This window comes from Gallinula chloropus (genome assembly GCF_964237585.1).
Source record: "Gallinula chloropus genome assembly, chromosome: 8".
In the NCBI taxonomy this organism is placed as follows: domain Eukaryota; kingdom Metazoa; phylum Chordata; class Aves; order Gruiformes; family Rallidae; genus Gallinula; species Gallinula chloropus.
The window spans coordinates 9573728-9588137 of record NC_140093.1 but is presented as its reverse complement, the minus strand read 5'-3'; the positions used below and the strand labels follow the sequence as shown (position 1 = coordinate 9588137).

Sequence of the window (14410 nt, the reverse complement as noted above, 5' to 3'; positions counted from 1 at the left end):
GGTTAGGTTTACCTGCTAAGTACATAGTTAATGTATTACAGACCTATGTATTAGATTGCCCCATTCCTTAGAGAGCCCCACAAGGAGCCTTCCTCCTCCTCCTCGCAGCGCCTGTGGGAAAGGTTCTTCGTCTCTCTCCTCTCAGGGAAGGACTCCGTAGCCAGGAATGGTGTAGTAATTCCATGTTCACCCTTTCCTCCTACAGTTACCCCTGTGAACACAGCGCTACAGCAACGCGGCTTAGCAAACGCCTCCGATGTGCACAGTGCGATGGCGAAGGGGCAGCAGTGGCGGCTCCCCCGTCGCCTGGCTCCAGTGCAGGGCGGCTGCTGGGAGCTCATGCCCTGCGCAGGGATGGGGGGGATGGAGGCACGCTGCGGCTGTACCCTCGGGGCCCTTCTTAATGCTCTCCATAAGGGTACCAGACCCCGCGCTGCTCCCCATCGGAGCTTGGCAAGCCGACCTCCGCCCCGGCGCCGCCCGCGGGCTCCCAGCCCTGAGAGGCAACTACCAGTGCAGGTGCCTTGAACGCCGCAGTCCTAAAGGCGCAGAGGGCGCTGCGCATGCGCGCCCCGTTCCCGCTGCGGCGCCTCGGCAGGCGAGCGCGCCCCCTGGCGGAGCAAGGGAGGGTGGCAGCCGGTGCCGCCATGGGCGCCCGTGGGCTGTGGGCGCTGCTGGCCGCGCTGCGGGCGGGCTGGTGCCTGCTGCCCCAGGCCGGCTACCTGCACCCCGACGAGTTCTTCCAGTCGCCCGAGGTGATGGCAGGTAAGGCGGCGGGCGGGGCTGGGGCGGAGCGGGCCTGCCTACCCCGGCCGTCACCCCTCGGCGGGTCAGCGGCGGGAGCGAGAGGCAGCGGCCCCGTCCGCTCCGGGCCGCGGGGGCGGAGAGACCCCCGAGCGGGGGACGCGAAGCTGCTCCGGGCAGCGTCTGGGCGCATCTCTCGTATTACCGCCGGCTCGGGACGCGGCCTCGCCCTGCGCCGCAGGTCGCGGTCAGCGCTCCGCACCGAAACCCGCCCGCAGCCGCCGCTCTGCGCGGCCCTTGCCGTGGGCGCGATTCCCGCGGAGCCGGTAGGAGCGGGTGTGCCGTGCCGGGGCTCGGTGGGGTGGGTGCCTCCTGCGGCCCCGTCCCCAGCACAGCCAAAGAGGAGCTTGGAGCTTGGCTAAAGTTCACGGCACGCTCCTAAACCCGTCAAGGCTGGCACCAGTCTCTCAAGTTTAGGGACTGCTCTGCATTGTGTTGTCTCCTACATGGCACTGTATCCCTGATGCTGAAGTACTGAATAAAGTACACCGTGTATGTTTGTTTGTATGTATGGGTTTTTTCTTTTTCTTCTTCCTTTATAGGAGATATTTTAAACCTACAGGTCTATTACCCCTGGGAGTTCCTTTCCAGCTCTCCTTGCAGAACAGTTGTTTTCCCATTAATGACATCAGGAGTTACCTACTGGGTGATCAAGTCTTTGCAGCAGCTGGACGTGTGTTCACGTTGCATCAACAGCTACACCCTTCTTGTCTCACCTCGCCTTCTCTTTACAGTCTTTTCTTTCATGCTCGACTATAGTGTTTATCGATTAGCTCCTCTCTGGGAAGCAGATCCGTGGAAAGCGCTGGTACTTCTTGCTGGATCTTATGTCACTCTGGTGTTTTATACAAGAACATTTACCAACACGCTTGAAGGACTTCTCTTTGCTCTGCTCATGGTGTTGGTGTCCTCGAGGAAGTCTGATGGCAGCTTAGCGGAGCCCACAAGCAGCCCTCTCATAGGTATTATAATGACTGCTGGGTTCTTCAACCGGCCAACCTTTCTGGCATTTGCTCTGATGCCCCTGCTTTACTGGGCAGGTTTATTCGTTGACTCTCAAAAGAGCATTAAAACTGTCATAAACCACTTACTGAAGCTTGTCCTATGTGCATGTTTTACTGCTGTTGTTTTCATAACAGCTGACACCTTCTATTACACCTCCATGGGCTTAGACAACCTCTACAGCATCAAGAAGACTAGCCTACTTGATGTAATAGGTCAATTAAATGAGAAAATCATAGTAACCCCTTTCAATTTTCTCAGCTATAATCTTAATCCTCATAATCTTGCACTGCATGGAAGTCACCCACGAGTTACACACGTTACAGTGAACGGAATAATGCTCTTTGGGATATTGCATATCCTGGCCATTGGTGCTGGTTTTAAACTGTTAAAGAAATATATCTGTCAATTACTACGGGTCAAAGCCCATGACCATGGGCTGCTGGTGCATTCTGAGCGCAGTCCGACATTACTCCTGTTTTATTTTGTTCCTCTGGCATTTCTCTCCCTGTTCAGTCACCAAGAACCTCGTTTTCTCATCCCTCTCATCTTGCCATTAGTCCTGTTCAGCACATCACGGAACAGAGCTGTGAAGTGGAAACACATCATTGTTGTGTTCAATGTTCTCGGGGCTTTGCTGTTCGGGTGCTTGCACCAGGGAGGGCTGATACCATGTCTGTTTCACCTGGAGCAACTCATGCGCTCTCCAGAGTCCTCAACCCATGCGAGACACTATACTCTACTCTTTGCTCACACCTACATGCCCCCGAGGTCTCTGCTTAATATCAGGAAGAGAGACACACATATAGAAGTCATAGATATGGCTGGGTCAGAAGAAGAAACCGTGTGCCAAACTGTAAGGCAGCGAGCACACCATTCTACCTGTGATGACTGTCATGTTTTTGTTATAATCCCTGGTACAGTCAGAGCCACAGTTACAAAATGTGGTGTCTCGTTCAAGAACGAGACTTTGATATTTCCACACTTATCGATGGAAGATCCACCACAAATACCCTTCCTGTTCAGTGCAAACTGGAGAAGCCAGTTAGGACTATACATCCTTCAGCTGGACAGAGATCAGCAGAGCATTTAGATTTTAGAACAATGTTTCAGTTTTTCACTTCACTTGGGTGCTGCCCAAAGGTGCTGTGAGACTTTCTTCACAGCCCCACCTTCAGCACAAGCGGAGGCACTGGGAGCTCCCCTGAGTCTCCTCATCCTATTTCTTTATGGTCTTACACTCACCAGTATAGCCAGTTCTGGATAGCCAGTTCCTAAAATTCACACAATTCATCCCCTGTGGTGTTTCCTATGAACTTGTGTGACTTTCCTGATGAGAGGATGTCAGAGCCCACCAAAACTGATTCAAGCTTAGCTCTTTTCATGTGATTTATTTTGAAAGTTGTTATAATCTCTGACAGAGAGTTTGTGGATTGCGTGTTGTTACTGATAACAGGCATTACCTCAGCTGCTGGAGAGGTTACAGGACTAGACAAAACCCAGTCTGATTTCATAAGGTTTTTATTTTCATGCTCTTAAAACTTCAGAGCCTCCTCTTGATCATTAGGCCAGAAATATTGCCAGATGTGGCTCTTAGGTGCCATATCTTTTCTGCCTTGAAAAATCCCCAGTGGTGACCTGATAGAACCTGATTTAGAAGATGGAAGATGGTTCAGCCTAAGTACTTGTGCTAAATCATAAAATCCAAGCTTAATTTTGCCTGTTCTGCATTTCTTACCACAGTTCCATTATTGCAGATACTCCACATGCATGTTACAGCAGCCTGAGAACACTGCATTTCGATGGCATCAAGCATGTCTGTTGTTTGGCTGTGCAAACGGGGTGGTCATTCCCTGGCACAGTCCAGCTGCACATCTTGCACCAGCAGTGATGCAGAGCAGGCCCCACAGGGACCTCCTCCAAGGAGCTGTTCGGACAGAAAACAGGTAACTCACAGGGGTTTGATCTTTGTATGTGCAGTCTGGAGATCAGACGGATCTCCAGACTGGCTTACTATGGGGTTAGAGATCCACCGGTTCTGCTGTAGGGGAGTGTGTGAGGATTCAAGGGAGGAGCCAGATTCCCTGCGCCACCCCCCCTCAGCAGCAGCTCCCCATTCAATCAGCTTGGTGGAGATGACAGATCACTTCTTGGCTCTCCAGTGGAGGGCAGTCTCTTTTTACAGCGGGATACAAACAACCCTGAGCTTCAGCTGAGAATGATGTCCAGGCTTAGTGGCACTGCACAACTTACAAATTTCCAGTTTTGTCTGCCTAAACGTCTGGATCCAAAACATCTCGACACGGAGGGAGGTACTAATTTGGTGCTTCCACTATAGAACTATCTCTCTCTCTCTCTCTGAAACGAACTTGACACTCGAATTCTTTCAGCTCACAAAGGCAGTAACGCTTTTTGCCATTCTTCATCCACCCAGATTTACACAAGCTCTTATGAGCCAGTTTTTCAACAGAAACAAGAATTACATAGGTTGATGCCAGGCTCTAAAGGAAGATAGGAATAATCCTTGTGTGAAAGATTTGCCTGTATCTTCCAAACTAGATTTTTTAAGGAACACAGCTCTTGTTTGCTTTCTTGTAAAGCATTTTGTGTTGTCTCCCCTACATGTCCATCCTACATCCATCATCCCTCATTGCTGACAGGCCTGTAAATTAAAGGTGCGTGTTTTGGGGAGGCAGGGGTTATGGGGAGGGGGGATGCATGAGCGTTTATACTGATGACTCATAAAGTAGTGGAAGTAATTAAGAAAGCATTGTGCATCGAGTGTATTTTCCCACTTAATTTTCCTTTTTGCTGTTACATTGGGCAATAGCCATGTGCCACACCTGATATTCCATGTCCTGCTTACTGTTTTCAGCTTTCTTAAACAGCTGGTTTTCAATTTTGAAAATTATTTTCATAAAACTGATGATCTCAGGCAATCTCAGTGGGGTAATCTTGAAACTCTTCAGGGATGTGATGGAGCACCATTCCTGTGGCACAATGACTTCTCTACTGCTGAACAGGTAACCTGTGATAGAGCCAGGAAGAGAATCTGGACTACAGATACCATTTCTGACTGAAATCTGCATTTGTCTCACACGCTAGATATTTGAAATTTACACTACAGATCCAGTTTTTCCATCTGTGCACACCTAAGTCTTTGTTAGTGGGAGGTTTAATTTTACCAGCAATCCTGGAAGCTGTGTATCTTTTTACCTGGGGTGATACAAAGAATGGAAATCATCCTCCCCAGGTAACTGTGTAGTCAGCTGTACGAATTAGGGAAACATACTATGAAGGAAGGTTAACTGCTTTAGTCTCATACATTCTTAAATACTGCAACTTGAGTAAACCAGCCCAGTTCATACCATATGATGACTAAATATTTTTCCACATTGATACATAGAATTGGTCATTCCCCACCCCCCCAGCCCTTCTTGCTACCATAGACTTGAGGTGTGCTTTTAGGATAGCAACTGAATTTATCTACCTGTAAAATGAGAGATTATCTTGTCCATCCACATTGACATTTAGAGCTCATTTTGTACCAAAGTTGCCATATAAATGTGGATTATTACTGTTGTGCAGACAGAAATGGTTCAAGGAACTCCAGTGAGAAACACAGTTTTATTTTAATTTCCTTATCAAGCATCTGAAGTGAGAACCTTCACGCTATTCTGGATGATGTTTAATGTGAGCCTGCCTTCTGTTTGTTACCGGGTACTGTGGAAAGTGTAATCTGACTTTGCAATGAAAATCCATCATACCACTAAGCAGCGTGCTTCACCTTGTCATGCTTGGACTCAGGAACCGCTCACGGCTGGATGCTGTGGGAAAAGCACCATAGGTCCGCACCTTGTGCTCCATGACGGGCAGGCCGGGGTAACGCTGGGGTCCTCCGTGGCTGGCGCCGCACCATGCCCGGCTCAGGAGAGGCTGATGGGGTCCGGCTGTCACCAGCTGCCTGTCACCGAAGCCGCGGGGCCCGTTCACCCGCCGGCTCTAAGCCGTTCGTCCTCCTGTGCTTGGCGCAGGGAAGAGGTCGCGGTTTCCTTCTCCTCCCTGGCTGGATCCTGCACGGGCTGCGGCTCCGCAACTGCCTCCCCTTCGGCGCGGCGGTCAGGGCGTTGCTCCGGGGCGGTTGCCCCGGCCCGGCCCGCGCCCGAGGGGCCACGGCCAGCCCCGCGCCCGGGCACCGTCCTTGAGCTCCCCGAGGAAGGCGTCGCGCAGGCGGGACAGGCGGGTGCCCAGGCCCCGCAGCGACTGGGCCGCGCCGAGCTGCTTGCGGGTGATGGCGCCGGCGGTGAGGCGGGCGGCGGCGCGGATGGGCCGCGACTCGGAGAGCTTCTCGATCAGCCGCGGGTTGCTGAGGAGCGCGAACAGCACCCGCCGCAGCATCATCCTGCGCCGCTCTCGCCAGGGGCCGCCCCCTCCCCGCTCTCGCGCGACCTCGCCACGGCGCTTCCCCCGCCCGCTCTCGCGAGGGCCCGGGGCCCGCTTCGCCATTGGCTGCCGGTCGCGTGCGCGGGGGCAGCGAGGGGCGGGAAGCCGCCGCGTCCGGGCCGGCCGCGGAGGGGCAGCGCCGCCGCCGCCGCCATGTGCTCCGGGGGCACGCTCAGCATCCTGCGCAGCGACTCCTACGTTGACCTCAGCCAGTACCGGGACCAGCACTTCCGGGTGAGCGGGGCGCCGCCGCCGCTACCGGGGGTGGGGGCCGCGCGGTCCGCCTGGGCCGGGCCCGGGGCCGGTTGCGGGCCCGCCGTGGGGGTAACGCTGTCGTTGCGGCTCAGGGGACGCGGTACGACCAGGAGCGGCTGCTGCGGAAGAGCTGCACGCTGTACGTGGGGAACCTCTCCTTCTACACCACGGAGGAGCAGATCCACGAGCTCTTCGGCAAGAGCGGAGACATCAAGAAGGTCATCATGGGGCTGGACAAAGTGAAGAAGACCGCCTGCGGCTTCTGCTTCGTGGAGTATCCTTCTGCGGGGCCGGCGGGCGAGGGGAGCGGCCCCCGCGCTGGGCCGCGGGGCCGGGGGAGGAGCGGTCCGGCCGCGGGTGAGCTGCAGCCCCGGCTCGGAGTCGCGGGCGAGGCGCCCCGGGTGCAGTTAATGGGTTGCTGAGGCGCCTGCGGGCGTGCAGAGAGGGAGGGCAAGTCCCCGCTGCGCGTCGAGTGGGGGCTGTTGGCGCTCTGATGCTTTAACCCGGGTACCCGGTAAGCCCCTGGCTCCGCAGCCGCCGCACATCCTCGGTGCCCGAGAAGAGAGATGTTTCTCAAACACGCGCGTAAAGGCTCCCTTGGTATCTTGCGTCCCTCTCGGGTGCTGACTTGATTGCATGCAGGTCTTTTTGAAGATCATTCTGTTACTGGTCCCAGAGAGCTCAGTGTAATGCCGAAAGTTTCCAGCGTGAATGGAGCATGTATGGGGCTTCTCATTCATTCCTTAGTAATAATAGGGCCTGATGCTCCTAAGGGTGAGTGTGGTTGTGGAAGCGTTTTTAATATGCTCAGATTCTGGCAGGTTGCTCTGTGTTGCCAGCAGTTCTCTCAGCACGTGTAGCTTCATAAAAGCAGATGCTGTTACAAGTGACCAGGCAGGAACCTGATTCAAGCAAATACTTGTTTTTGGGGCCTGTTTCATACCGCTCTTTGTTCTGAGTGGTGACAGTAGAAGCCCTTTTTTATTTTTTCATTAACCTGTACCTAAGGTATTATGCAAGAGGAGATGCTGAAAACGCCATGCGATACATCAACGGAACCAGGCTTGATGACAGGATCATAAGGACAGACTGGGATGCGGGATTTAAGGAGGGTAGACAGTATGGCCGTGGAAGATCAGGGGGCCAGGTAGGTTGTTGTACTGCCTAGTTTTGAAGGGACTGGGAACATCTCCAAAAGTATTTATTTTTCAATGAGCACACTGGACAACTTCAGCAATGGCAACTTAGGAGATGTTTAAGGTAGCAGTATGCACTCTTCTGTAAGGCATCTTGTCAAAGATGCACTAAGAATAAATAACTCTTTCATATATTTCACTGGAAGTAGTTCCAGAAACGTCTTGGCTGCTTTGGCCAGTAATGCTTAAGCACAGATAATGTGAGGCTGTCAAGAACACAAAGGACAACACTTAGTTTACCAAAAGTTGGGCCGGTTGTGGATGCTTCTGCTGAAGCATGAGCTTAGCCATCCTCACTGTGGCTGCCTTGATTAGAGTCCCCCTGGACATTATTAAAAAGGAAGTTAGTCTATGCTGTTTTCTGGGCTACTGCATGATGCACTTTGCCTTCTGTTTTGTCAGTCAGCTCCTTGTAGCCACTTGAGTTCACAAAGTGTAATAGATTTTGGAGAAATTGGTTTGCATTGTCTTTACTGGACTTCTTTTTTCCCTCCTCCCCAAGGTCCGAGATGAATATCGGCAAGACTACGATGCTGGAAGAGGTGGCTATGGCAAAACTGTCCAATGTCAGTGAACAGCAAATGACTCCTCAGCCTCACAGGAGAACTAAATCTGCATTGTAAATGCTGCCAGGTGCAAAGTAGATGTTGCACACAAATTTATGTAGTTAGAAAGTCACAAGAGTGACTCTCTTTTGTTCCTGTGATCACATAGTATGTTCGATATCTCTTTAGTTTTAATATCAGGATCCAAAGGATTGTAAAGTACATTAGTACATCAGACCTGGAGCAAGGTTTTAAGCAATAGTATATGTGAGAGTTGGGGTTGTTATATGTTTTTTTCTTTAAATGCTGCTGTAACTACTAAAAGGAGCAAAGATTTAACGTATGGTGCTTTTTTCACTGGCGAAACTTGATTATATTTAATCGCTGGGTTTTGTTTACATTTGAATCACAGAGTGGAGAGTGGCAATAAGGAAGATAGATGTATGTTTCAGAGATGAAAGAAAAGCACAGAGCCTGAAAAGGAAGTGGATTTTCTAGGGAACTTATCCAGTTTCTAGGAAGAGTTAGAGTTGCTGATTTTTCTGGGGTTACTGCATTAGCATGCTTTTACACTGATGCTGTTCCTATCATAACCTACATGAGCAGGCAGAATAAGTCAGATTGAACCTGGGAATCATAAAGTGAGAAGCAAGCCTAGCAGAGAGCAGAAATCAAATCCTTGCAGTTTTCTACCAAGTATAATGTGATTGATTGCAAAACATTGCATAGTACAGAACCATTTTGCTTTGAGATACAGAGAACAGCACGTGTAAGAATTACAGTAGCAGTTACTTTCACAGTTGGAGTAGCAGTATTTTGCTCCTGTCTGGTAGCTCTCTACAAATGTAGTATCTGAGGAACAGCATCTTCTCTGTGCCTACAAGGGTAGTAGTATATAGCCAGGCTGTACAGTTACCCCCAAAAATGGAAAGTTTGAGAAACTGTGGGTATGAGAAGAGCTTGGTCTCAAAATAGACTTTCTGTTGAAGAAACTTGAATTCAGACAAAGGTATAAATAAGAGATGAGTTTGGGAGGAGCCTCACTTTCTACTGAGCATGTGGTGAGAATGGTAAAACAGTTGCAGGACTATATCGATTTCCACCCCACCCACCCCCTGTGGATTTTATTAATGCTGCTAGTTTATATGATGGGATTTGGATTTAAAGCAGACTTAGAAATAAAAATAACCAGTGATTCCAACATCTGTGAAACTGACCTGCTAAAATTAAATAGTTTAAAAGGAACTATTACTGGGCTTTGGATTATTTTCATCATGGACTTCTGTGTTCTTTGGAAATGGTAATTCTTAGTTTTGCACAAATACCTTGTTGTCCATGACTCCTTAAAAACCTTTCAAATACCAGGTATGTAAAAGTTGATTTTTACTCACTGAAGATATTGTTGGAAATCTTGATGTGTTTCTTATGTACAGTTAGTCACAACTGTTGCTGTAAATTGGAAATACACTGGGGAAGAACAACTGCAACGAGACTTTGCTTACTTAGGAAGTGAGGTTTGGGGTGACTTTTGGGATCTTTTGCACATGGAGTAAAACTATATTTTCACAATCACTTGGTGCTGGTCTGCATACAGGTCTTTGAAGAAAGTTACTGTTTTCTATGTAGTACATTTGTTTATGACTTAACAACTGGCAATCTGCTCTAGGAAATCTTTGAAGTTTATTTTTCATTGTATTAATTTTGTATTAAAAACTATGTTACCAAAACTCTTAAGTCACTTTCAAATAAAGCTGCAACATTGAAATGGATTGTTAATTTTTTAAAACAGATTGAGTGAAAGGAGCTATGTTCAGGCTTGCCCAAATCCTTTATTCTAGTGTCTGTTGAGATGGAGAGCGAGTATGCCTTCACTTTGACTGGGTTTTCAGTCTTGTTCAGGTCTTAACTTGCTGCTGGAAGATGTTTGGTTAATGCTCTTCGTTCAGGTACTTCTTGGATTGCAGAACGGATTTTAAATTATTGACTGATTGAAGTGGACATTGACAGTCCTTGTTGTGTGTCAAGTAGTTACTTCTGTATAAAAATCAGGTTTAAAATTGGGTTATTTGTTGAAAGTGCTGCAAGACGACCATTCTCAAATGAAATGGAGGTGATAAGTTTGCTGACCTTCAGAGACTGCTTTCCAAAAGCAGAAGAAAACCATTCTTCTGTCAGGGCACCACAGTCAATGAAGATTACCTTCCTGCTGCTCTGCTTCCCAGCCTGCTCTCAGACAGACACACTTCTGTGAGGTAATACTCTCCAAGATTATTTTAGCTGCTACCTGAAGCTTATTTGAGTGTCTGTTAAGAGTTCCTTGCAGAGAAGAAAAAAAGATAAATAGGTGACCAAACTCTTCTTTGCAACACTTACTCTTTAATGTGTTTGGGTCTGACACAATATTTCCCTTTAGCAGAGCTGTGAACTCAGGTGCGAACACTGGAGGAGCAGCACAAGTAAAATGCCAGGTGGCTCCCTCTTGTGACTAGAATGGATAAGCTTTTAAATTCTGAGAGTGAAGGCAGAGGCTGAAAGCTGTTTTGTGTACCCTGCTGCATACTGTACTGTCTCAAGACTTCGCTTTGGTTTGTGTTTGTAAAAATGGACAAATCCTGAATTTTCATCTGTGCTCCGTTTTTCAGAGTGGAGGCAACTTGAGGTCAGGAGTTGTGGGTTTGTATCCTGTCTATATTTCTCTGTTTAGCAACAGCTTAGTTATCTTTGATGCTGGATATTGTCTGTGGTGACTTCTTTCCCTGCCCCGAGCAACCTCTTCAGATTCTGCCAAAAGCACACCTATGATACTGAAGGCAAGCTGGACTTTTAGATGCCCAGTATGTGTTTCCTGACCTGTTACTGTTTTGTGTAACTGTGCCAACAACTCCCCCTGTGCTGAAACTCTTGCAGTGTCTCGAGCAGGGCATGAGATAAAGTCCCCTGCTGCACACAAAGTGGTTGTACACAGCCTGACAAGACAGTAGGCAGGGTCTTCAATGTGTCTTGTTTCTGTGGAATTACTGTAGCCATTCAGGCACTCTGCAGGCTTCAAGGTCTACTGCTTCACAGTATCTCTGTGGGAAAGTGCCCTTTTTTATCATACAGATTTCTGATCTGAGGCATAAGGGGGCTTATGCTGTGTGTGACAGGCCTGGGGGTGAGGATTTGAGATTCTCAGTGTCCTCAGTCCTAGCGCTGACAAGACTGTCTTTCCTGCCTGTGCTGAGGTATTTCATGACAGGGTAACGTGTGAGTGTAAGGAAGACAGAAGTGCACCTCTCACATGGTTTGGAAAGATGACCAGTATTTGCAGGACACGGTTCAGATCTTTTAAACCATCTTTACCAAACAGCCATAGACACGTTAACAAAGCCTCTCCATGCAGGACTGATGTTCTTTGCTTCATATTAATACCTTCCAAAGCAGTTGCAGGCATCTTTGCTGAAGTTTTCCACTAGTTGGATGGTACTGCTGCACCATTTTACAGTTGAAGTACAGTTTAGAAAAGACTGTCTTTAAAACCTCTTTCATTTCTCTCCCAGGAGGTCTTTTGCCTGAATTTCCAGAGGGTGCTTCTCAATGGGAACAGTCTGCATGGACTGGCTTTTCATGTCTTTGTGTCATTGCATCTTTGTGCACTGGCTGAATTTGGCAGAAGCAGATATCTTAAGACTGCCTAACCTAAATGAAGTGCAAATTTTTTTTTCCCTACAATTGGAGGCCAAATATGAGTTATTCCTGGTGCAGTAATTTATTGTTTTGAAAGTGCCACAGCAGACATTTGCTTTTGAAAACCCTTTCTTGACAGTTCAGTAACAGCAGAAGTTCTTGTTGCGTGTTCCTCCCAGAAACATTGCTCTTCAGTGCTTCTGATTTCCTTTTTCAAGGTAGGCTGCTCATTGACTCCCCTGGGACTGATGGTTTTTCAATTAGGATAGTATTGAGCCACAATTTGTGTTATTTCATGTATAATTAAAATACATTTGTTTTTGAATGAGGAAAAAAAAGGGGAAATAAAAATGGCTACTTTGATATTTCTCTGGTTAAATGCAACATAAATATCAGCATAAATTAGCCTAATTCAATCAGCTTGTAAGTAGGTTTCTGGACAGTGAAGCTTTTCCTACCAATCTCTCCCTGCAAACGATGACTGGAAAAGAAGATTCTGGTTTTCTAATTAGAATAGGTAAGAATATACTAAGTATTAATAATAATATTTGTCTTTTGATCTGTAGCTCACATGCAGTTTGAAGTGCTTCAAACTGAACTCGTTTCAATTTTCTGACTTTATTACTGTAAACTCATGGTCTTATTTTATTCTTTGTGTCCTTAAATATTTTATGGGGAATTTTTCTGACTTTAAAACATGTCTGTTCAGCTTAATACGGTTATACATTCATGCTCTTTGTTGTGTGTTTGGTTTTCTGTAATACAACTGTTTTGCAACCTCTCTAATTATGTTTTGCAAAAACAAACCCCTGTCAGCTTGCTGGGCTGCCACAAGATGTCACGAGAAGCCCTGTCTCACTCCAGGATGATTGTGCTCTCCCAGTCCAGTCAGTTAAGTCTGGTGGTTGTTCTGGAACGCTGTGTTCTGACAGCATCTCATTTCACCGCGCTGCTTAGCATGGTGTCTCAGTGTCTTGAACAAACTCTCATTAGGATTCTGTGTGAAACAGAAGTGATTAGTGTCTGATTAAACTGTTTTCTGACATACCCTGAAGCAGCAGAGGTACCTTAAGGTCGCTGAGATGCAGCATGCCTTGTAACACTAAGCACTGTAGAACTGGAAGGTTTGGTGTGTAGTACCCAGGATCGTGTTTGCTGGCAAAGGACAGGTTTGTGGTTTGGCTTTTCGTAGGCCAAACCCACCCCCCCCTCCAGTTTACTCCAGTAAGAGGAAAAATGTTTCCAGGACCTGGAGAGGACTTCTTCCCATTAAATCCAGGAACATCCAAAAGTCTCTGCACTTCTGCTTTTATGTCCCCATCTGAATTTCCCCTTTGAAATATAAAAAAGAAACCCCCAAACCAACCCTTCAATTAACAACTTTGCAGTGTTCCATCCCACACAACTGTAAGGAGAAGGTGTTTGGTGTTGTCTAAGCTTGCTAGTGGGAAACTTGGCAGAGAATGTGAGTCACTCCGATCCCGGGCACACACCTTGAGCCATGGTGGACTTGAATTGTGTTCTGGAGTGCAGCACTGTTAAGAGCTTGGTTTTATCTGCTGTGAATTCAGTGAGCTCTGTGTGCAAAGTGCTAAAGCACTGAATATGCTTTAAATGAACTTCATCAAACTTATTTCTTCATAAACTAAACATGAGGCATGTTAACATGCCAAAGAGAATTCTTGAAAGGTCATGTGGGAGCAATGTTGACTCCTGAGTTGTATCTCAAAGTGAGTCAGGGCAGCTGAGCAAAACAGCATCTCAAAAAAGTAACTGCAGCATTTTGGTAGGAGAGATTCAAAATCCCTCAGGGTGAGTGTCCAGAATCAGCTGCAGGACAGTATTTTCTCAGAATTCAAGGCCATGAGGGCCATCAAATGGTGCAGTGTTTGACAGAGTGGATAGAGCAGAAAGCTGGCAGGATGTGAAAAGGGAGAAGAGTCCTGCTGGTTTGTGCTAATCTAGTAACTCAGAGTCTAGACAGAAAATGTTCACTAAGGCAAAGTTAATAAAACATTAAAAAAGGCCCAGTAGCCCAAATAAATACATGGTGTTCATCATCAGCCCCCAGATACAGTGTTGAGTCTATGTTTGATCATGTGTTTTCCCCTGAAGATATTTAATTGAACTAAAACTGACGTGAGAGTGAGTTTGTTATGATTGATGCATCCCTGTTAGAACGCAAAATCCCTTTGATGTACATGAAGTGGTGGTGTGGTTTCTTCTTGTGCCCTGTGAATTGTCTTCCTGCTTGAGCCAAGTACTTCACAGGCTGGAGTACTCTGTGAGTGATGCACACCTCCGCAGGCACAGGGCATTTGATGTCGATATGGAGATGAATAGAACTTACAATTAAGCAATTTTAACCTCTTTCTAGGAAAGAGTGAGCCAGGGGTCCAACTCCAGACAAATCTAAGGTAATTAACTATTCCCAGACCCAGAGCTGTCCTGAGAGGAGAGAAAACATACCATACAAAGCTGTGTGCTTGAACTACTAAA

At 47.6% G+C, this 14410-nt stretch overlaps 3 protein-coding genes across 3 annotated transcripts; 2 read left to right on the top strand and 1 right to left on the bottom strand.

Annotated features, from left to right (window-relative positions):
- Positions 1-647: 647 nt before the first annotated feature.
- On the top strand, positions 648-2899 carry PIGZ (phosphatidylinositol glycan anchor biosynthesis class Z; the record flags this gene model as incomplete). The annotated part of the gene is made up of 2 exons (XM_084267461.1): positions 648-765; positions 1347-2899. 2 exons carry the CDS (start codon positions 648-650, stop codon positions 2897-2899), a joined length of 1671 nt encoding a protein of 556 aa, XP_084123587.1.
- Positions 2900-5416: 2517 nt separating this feature from the next.
- NCBP2AS2 (NCBP2 antisense 2 (head to head)) lies at positions 5417-6225 on the bottom strand. Its single transcript, XM_084267748.1, has one exon. The coding sequence runs from the start codon at positions 6205-6207 to the stop codon at positions 5926-5928; it is 282 nt and encodes a 93-aa protein (XP_084123874.1). The 5' UTR covers positions 6208-6225; the 3' UTR covers positions 5417-5925.
- Positions 6226-6402: 177 nt separating this feature from the next.
- On the top strand, positions 6403-8584 carry NCBP2 (nuclear cap binding protein subunit 2; the record flags this gene model as incomplete). Its single annotated transcript, XM_084267423.1, has 4 exons — positions 6403-6483; positions 6597-6778; positions 7513-7651; positions 8203-8584. The coding sequence occupies 4 exons, from the start codon at positions 6403-6405 to the stop codon at positions 8272-8274; spliced, it is 474 nt and encodes a 157-aa protein (XP_084123549.1). The 3' UTR covers positions 8275-8584.
- Between the last annotated feature and the right edge of the window lie 5826 nt (positions 8585-14410).

Bases quoted from the DNA above. Each gene is read 5' to 3' on its own strand.
- NCBP2AS2 (XM_084267748.1), bottom strand. From the start codon at position 6,207: ATGATGCTGCGGCGGGTGCTGTTCGCGCTCCTCAGCAACCCGCGGCTG.